This window comes from Nasonia vitripennis (genome assembly GCF_009193385.2).
Source record: "Nasonia vitripennis strain AsymCx chromosome 1 unlocalized genomic scaffold, Nvit_psr_1.1 chr1_random0003, whole genome shotgun sequence".
Taxonomy (NCBI): domain Eukaryota; kingdom Metazoa; phylum Arthropoda; class Insecta; order Hymenoptera; family Pteromalidae; genus Nasonia; species Nasonia vitripennis.
In genome coordinates this window covers 2275850-2283739 of record NW_022279589.1, presented here as the reverse complement: position 1 = coordinate 2283739, position 7890 = coordinate 2275850, and the positions used below count along the sequence as shown (strand labels likewise).

General features: G+C 33.7%; 1 protein-coding gene across 8 annotated transcripts in view; it reads right to left on the bottom strand.

Moving 5' to 3' along the window:
• Positions 1-959: 959 nt before the first annotated feature.
• LOC100119226 (glycogen [starch] synthase) overlaps positions 960-7890 on the bottom strand; it is a 489541-nt gene continuing 482610 nt past the window's right edge. For all 8 annotated transcript variants that reach the window (XM_032601246.1, XM_031930050.2, XM_032601245.1 and 5 more), the window contains one exon: positions 960-1145. In XM_032601246.1, the coding sequence (XP_032457137.1) occupies positions 1113-1145 (33 nt within the window). In that variant the 3' untranslated portion in view covers positions 960-1112. The remainder of the gene's footprint in view (positions 1146-7890) is intronic.

Sequence of the window (7890 nt, the reverse complement as noted above, 5' to 3'; positions counted from 1 at the left end):
GGTTTACCTAAGTATGTGGAGCATGCGTAGTGGATATCCCCTATTTAACTCCTTCAACACGCGAGCTGCTCTCCTCTAGTAGGCCTTTCACTTTAGAGGATAGGGAAAAAAAACTTTTGTCCACTCAACTGACAGTTGCGGGGTGGATCATAATCAATTATCATTCTTCGAGTGTGTTTATCTCCTTATTACTAACCTCATGTCATGAATCTCACGCGGTCGCGTACTAATCCTTTGCGGACCATTTCAACATGCATAACGGGCGATTTGCCAGTCTCTAGAATCACTCCTGCGCGACCTTTTCTTAATTGCGGAGTCGATTACGCAGGACCTATCTTAATTAAGGAAAAAACTCGTTCGTGAGTATCAATTAAAGCTTACATTTGCATATTTGTCTGCATTGTGACCAAAGCGGTTCATATAGAATTAGCAACGGACTTATCCACCAATGCTTTTTTAAATCGCATAAAAAGATTTACCTCGCGTCGCGGATTATGTGCGAATATTTTCTCAGATAATTGCACGAATTTTGTAGGATCAAACACTGAGCTTAGAGAACTCTACAATATGCTCAACAATGATCAATTTCGTGAGACCAAAATCTGAAGCAAAATCTTGCCTCGCATGATAAAATCAATTGGCATTTCATACCGCCACGTGCACCTCCTTTATCTAATGATTCACATGACCTTACTCCTTTAACACCTGCACATTTTTTGATTGGAGACTCATTGAAGGCATTACCGCAGGCTGATTCGTCTGATATAAAAACTAATCGACTCGATAGATATCAGCATTTACAGCAAATGATGCAACATTTCTGGAAGAGATGGCAACAAGAATATCTTTTTCAGCTTCAGCAACGCGTCAAGTGAAGGCACAACAAAAATACAATGCGATTGTTTTAAAAATGAATGTTTTACGTTCATACTTTTATTCTAGACATTGAGAAAAGGATATAAGGTAGAGCCCGTAAAATATTTTTATTAACGTCTTAGGATGATAACATGAAGGTAGCAATTTAAATATCATAGTGTTCTTCTAATTCTTCAAAAGGTACATGACGTATTGTATACAATAAGTTATCATTATCTGCAATGTATGTTTCCATTCTATTTTTCGTCGGATTGTTGGAGTTCCTGCAACTAAAGGAAGTGTATATTTTAATCTGTTATATATAACCTAAGATAAATCTGAATTCATTTGTATACATATACTACTGATGAAAACGTAAAGGTTAAGGCTAGAAACATGGTCAAGAAAAAGAGAACAGAAAAGGCTACCCCGTTTAAAACAACTGCTGCCAATTCTTTGGCACGTAGCTTCCTCCAACAAAATTTATAGTTCAAATAGATAAAATATTGTTCAAATATACAGTATATTAAAGATTTTTAAAATACTTTCAATCGTAATTATTTTACTGAAAGAGCACCCGTTACAAAATCAAATTATATAACTTTCATGAAAAAATTTAGACCTCAAGATTTTAAATATAAGGTTTAACAAAAATAGTAATTTTCAGTTATACAGGGTATACAGGGTGAGAGACAAAGAATTTAAATCCTAATATCTTTTAAACTAAACGGTTTCATAAGCGGCAAAAATAACTCAGCGGTGTTGATCAGAAGATCGATATTTTCTCAAAATTTCAACTTAATTAAAACCTTTTTACTCCCGTAATCGTACGACATAAAGAACCCATGTTTTTAGTTTTTTATTTTTAGCTCGAAAACAAGTTGATAAAAAAGTTTAAATTTTTTACAGTAAGTAGATTTTTTTGTTTTCTATTATCATAATTTTTTTCAAAACGTTTAAATATTTAGTTTGAAAAATATAAATTTTTTAAAATATATATTTAATATCATTAACATTTTATCTCATGTAAATGCATGTTAATACCTTTTAGCTTAAATAAAAATATTACACTGATATTACCTAATATTTAGCTAACGTTTAGGTACGATTATCAGCTGATTATAAGCCGATTACCATATAATAATCAACTGATTGTCATCTACATTTTTTCAGTAGGGAATAGTCAGCAGACGCACACCGTCCTGTACAACGCGGTATCACGATCAAGAGGGGAAAGCGGTGCAGGAACTGTGGTAGCTCGCAACGTAACAAACAGCTCGCGTCCGCATATGTGTAATAAGTTAAGTGTGTGTGAGTACCGAAAACGATAGAAGCTAACATAATAACGAATGCATTTGGAAAGAGTGGAATGCCAACCCACTTATGTGTAATTCTTGATGAAAAGTATTTGCCGGATCATCAGTAAAATATACTCTGAAAACAAGCTATGTAACAGTGCATGCGGGCTATTCTATGCAAATTTTCGCGTCGCTAGCAGTTGAGCAAACTCGCTCACTTAGCCAGGAGATCTAGTTCTGTCAGCAGCTTGCGTGTGAAAAGAAATTTTTTAAAAAGTTTTTGCGATGTTTGTAGGCCACGAGACTTTGGCCGTACAAGAGGACAAGGAGCTGAAATTTTCATTTATTATTTGAGGTAGCAAGGTACAAATACAACAAGTGATAACAGCCTTATAGTCGTTTTGCGACTCAAAGCCGTTTTCGTCGCAAGTGTGATTCGTGCCTTTGCCGTAAAGTTAGTTGTCAACCGAGGTGCGTTGTGCGAGTGAGGAAACGGGAATGTATTCTTTCCGTCGGATAACTGCCAGAATTTCGTAGAATCTATCTCTGACTCTTAAGACAAGTAAACTGAGAGATTATAGGTGCACTTTTTGTGGGTGTTAATTATTCTTTTCCGACTTATTTCGTGACTGAATCTCCTTGGGGAGAAAGAGTCAAAATTAAAGCCGAGCACGAGTGCCAAGAAAATCGCGCCCTGGCACCCTTTATCTAACAAATTTGGACGCGAACTTAGTAAATTAAAGTATATTAACGTGTGACTTTGGGGTTGAGGTACGAAAATCCTCTTCCTCAAATCACCTCGTTACAAACGTTTTTCAATCACGTCATTCTTTTCAACAGGGTGTGCATTTAAGTACTTAAACTAATAAAATGGTTGCTTATATAGGTGCTACCATCCGGATAAGGATGGTAGCACCTATAGTAAGGATTTTACAGTAAGGAAAATGGGGGCTTCCACCAAGGTGATAAGGGGTTCAGGATCAAACTCCTCTTCTTCATTCTGCATCGTCCTGACGTCTTTTTCATTCTGCATCGTCCAGCCGTCTGCTTCCTCTGCGTGTGTGTGTGTGTGTGTGTGTGTGTGTAAACGTGGAAAGCAGTACATACGTTACAAAAAATATGGTGTGCACCAAGGGCTAAGAGGGCTTTTTGGCCTCATGTGGTTGCAGTACTCGTTTACGGCTCGTAAACGCCCTCGCCTTCGGCTCGGGCTAACTCGCCTTAGTTCGTACTACAAACTCCACACTCGGCCTAAAAGAGCCCACTTTACGCCCTTGGTTCACAATATACTATTTCCTTCCGCAATCAAAAAATAAAAATTTTCTCACAACGTTTGACAATTTAGTTTTGGAGATATTAAATGCTTTTAAAAAATCACCTATTTTATCTTAACAATTCAACGGAACGGTCAATCTTGAAAATCTTGCGGAAAAAAGGCAATTTACTATTCTTTTAGATACACCATTGTTGAATATATTGTATGAATGATATCATTGAAAAAAAGCAAATATATTTTTTCAAAAATAAAAAAATGGCTTTCAAATGACCATCAAAATAAAAAAAAAGTTTCCTAATTCAGGATCAGAAAAAATATATGCTTGTCGAATTTGATTCCGATCGGTCGCGTACGTCCAGAATTATGACGATATACATACATACATACATAAACACACGAATATGATTTGAACTCCAAACACCTCCGAATACGTACCTACGAAGTCTTAGCAAAACTGAAAATTTTACTATTACAATGCTTCCTCTAGAAATAAGCAAAAGATAAGAATAAAAAGGGCGGTAAAAGGGCAACTGGGGCCAAGAACCAAAAAGACACTAGTGGCCAGAGACAACTAAGGCCAAGACGGTCTCGGCGTAAGGAGAAGAGAGTAACACTAACGGTGGGTGGACATGTGATTGTATTTAAACCGACCACAAAGTACCTGGGCCTCACCATCGGTGCAAGACTAACGTTTAAACAACATCTTGAAGTAAGTGTCCCATCAAGGTGCACAGTAAATAATTACGTGAGGACTATCCTCAAGTAAGTCAGAAATGACTTAGAGAAAAGAAGAAAACGACAAAGCTGAATAGCCGATAAAAAAGGTTACTAGACGAAGGCCAGATACCTTCATTGTAAAGACTTCTGCAGGCAAGTCCTAGGCTGACATTCTGAGAAAGATAAAGGTAGACTTCAAACTAGAGATACTGAGCAAAAGTGTCAACAGATGACGCAGAACAGCGACTAGAGACTCTGTCGAGAAACGTTTTTGAAATGACGCACCTACACGCTAAACCCTAAAGTACAAAATCGACGTAAAAAAGTCCGAATATCGCAATTTGTACGTAAGAAAAGTTGAGATTGTAAAATTTGTACCTTAAAATTTCTAAAAGAGAGATTTTGTACTTTTCAATAGATCAAATTATTGATTTTAATCTTTGTCAAAGTACAGAGTACTCTTTTTGTACTTTAAAATTTTTGCAAGTATTTCAAAAGTTCAAAAAAGTGATTTTGTACTTGTGTGAACTTTTCAAAGCACTCGCTTATAACTATTGTACATAATTCATCATAAATAAATAGAAGACATGTTACAATAAGAGAATCATTTTTTTTCTTTTGTCAAATGAACTTTATAGTAAGAAATTTCAATTTCGCCCCTTTTACGCTAGACGTTAAGGATTACGACTTCTAAAATTACGGAAAACTGAAAGGCAAAACAGATCAAACTTAAGATTTTTGGGGTCGCTCAACACGAATCTGCTATCGAAATTGTAAAATCTATTGTTTAAACAATTTTTTTTTAATAAATTGTTGCAAAATTCACATTTTTTAAACGGTCAAGTCAAAAACATCAAGGTATATGGAGTTTTTTGGGTCGCTGAACACGAATTTGATACCAGATTTGCAAAATTATTTGTTTCAACAATTTGGTTTATGCAAATTATTGCAAAATTAATTTTTTCACAAAAATTAGTGTTCTACTAGGGGTTTTCGAGGTCACTGATTTCGAAACTGATATCAGATTCGTGAAATTATTTGTTTAAACAGTGTTATTTATGCAAATTAATGTAATATTAAATATTTGATAAAAAGGAGTCTACTGTTAGGGATTTTCAGAGTGTCTGATGACAAATCTGGTATCAGATTAGAAAAAAAACTAAAATGCATAAACCTATTAACACCGACCACCTGAAATTTAATCATTTATTTAAGCTACACCTTGGCATATCGAAGGAAGGCGAGCAAGAGCGAGAAAAAATCTAAAACCAAAGCTTCCAAACTTACTTACCCCACGCGCAGCAAGTTTCATAATAAAATACGGGGCACATCGGCGGAAGGCGAACCTCGACAAGCTGTAAATCTCAATTTGATTTGAGATTTACAGCGTGACGAGGTTCGCCTTCCTTCGATGTGCCACGTATTTTATTACTGAACTCGCTGCGCGTGGAGTAGGTGGGTTTAAAACTTTGGTTTTAGACAGGAGCAATTAAAAACATCGCTAAAAGCGAAACTATATATATATATATATATATATATATATATATTTATTTATTTATTTATTTATTTATTACAACCGCATACATATGCCTATAAGGCATATCCTATAGAGGTAAACAAAGTTACCTATACATAGGGGTGGTACATAAAACAGAACTTAAAAACTAAAACTATAAACTAAGTAGAAATTCAATAGATTTTTGGTTTTGAATAACTTCGATATATCTCCACGCAAAAATATTAAGTAACATTAGATAAAGAATTTTCTTAGAATTTTACAACGCGTAATTTTCCCTTATAAACCCTTTTAGTTTTTCCTTAATTGTGACTTTACTATACGTTAATGTACTTATAGTTTTTTCAATTTTTGGGAGTGGTATAATCTTATTTCTAGTATTGCTCTTGCTTGACAAATACTTCTCTCTCAAATTAATATAATGAAAAGAAACAGCCTCCAATTTGAAAAGTTGTCTTATCGTGAGGGGGATCTTTTGCGTTACGAAATTATTCTTATTTATAATCTTTAGTAATTTCTTTTGTATACCTTGGATTAATTTATACAATTATTATACGCTCCTCCCCAGGCTATTATGCCATAATTGACCAAACTTTGAAAGAAAGCGTAATAAATCATCATTAAATATTTGCTATCCATAGTATTTTTAATTTTCGCAAAAATGAAAATTAGATATCTTGTTTTTTTGACAATGTAATTCGCATATTTCTCCTATTTCATGTTAAAGTCAAAAATTAATCCTAGATATTTATGGCTTTCTACTCTTTTTATTATGTTGTCACCTATGCTAATATGTAATGTGTCGGGGACACTATCACAGTAGCTGCCATACGTTATATACACAGTTTTACTAATATTTAAAGATAGTTTATTTAAGGTTAACCATTTCGCTACTTTATTAAGATATTCATTCATCTTGTCCTGAGCAGATGACCACGTATTATCACTCAGTGTCATCAGCATAAGACATAATAGTATCATTTTGCATATCTCTCAATAGATCATTCACATAAAGTATGAAAAATAAAGGCCCCAATATGGTCCCTTGTGGGACACCAATGGGTATATCTTTGTAATTACTTTTGCAGTTTTTGATTTTAACACATTGTTTTCTATCTGAGAGATAGCTAGTTATCAGATTTAGTACACTACCTCTGATCTAGTTTATCTAGTAAGATTTTGTGGTCTACTGCGTCAAAAGCCTTTGTTAAATCTAGGAAGGTGGTGATAATAGGAATGCTTTTGTCTAGACTATTATAGATAATATTTGATATATAGTTTAAAGCATCAATGGTTCCTCTATTTTTTACAAACCCAAATTGTTTATCAGAAATTATTTCGCATTCAGTTAAAAAACTATACAATCTATTGTACATTATTTTTTCAAAAATTTTTGCTATATTTGATATCAGGGAGATTGGTCTGTAATTTAACATACACGACCTATCCAGATGGATTGTTGAACACATAGATTAAAGATGTGTTCCAATGGTTTTGCTATATGATTTGCTAACGTTTTTATCGTTTTTGCATTTATATTATCAACACCTCCAGCTTTTTTTCAATGAATCTATACATTTTATAATTTCAAAACTATCTGTTGGATAGATAAAAATTGATTTATTATTTCTTTCTGGCAGTTTTAATTTTTCATCATGCAAATTAGAAATTTTGTTACTTAAATCAGAGCCTACTTTACAAAAATAGTCATTCATTATGTTTGCTATAGTACCCTTATCTTCAATTTTTTGTTCATTTACAACTAAATAGTCAATTGACTTGTTTTGCTGGATTTTTTTGCCAAGCTTAGTATTAATAATGTTCCATAGCTGTCTTGGGTTGTCTATATTGCGTTTTATTTCATTGTTTTCGAATTTGTATTTTGCATCTTTTATGACTCTATTTAAAATTTTTTCATAATCTTTATATTCATTTTTTAGTACTTGATTCGTTGGGTTTTTTTCCATACTTTATACAAATGTTCTTTTGTATTACACGACACCTGTATTGCATTGGTTATCCAATTTTTCCTAGGTGATAAGGTACTATTTTTCTTATTTACTTTTTTACTGCACGTGGCTTTGTTAACACAGCTATGGATCATTTTTATTAATTCGTTTAAAGCTTCGTTGGAGTCTTGTATTGCCAGCAAAGATTGCCAGTCAATTCTTTTAGCCAAGTTTTTTAATCTACCATAATTCACGTATGTGATATCGTTTTCGCTTACA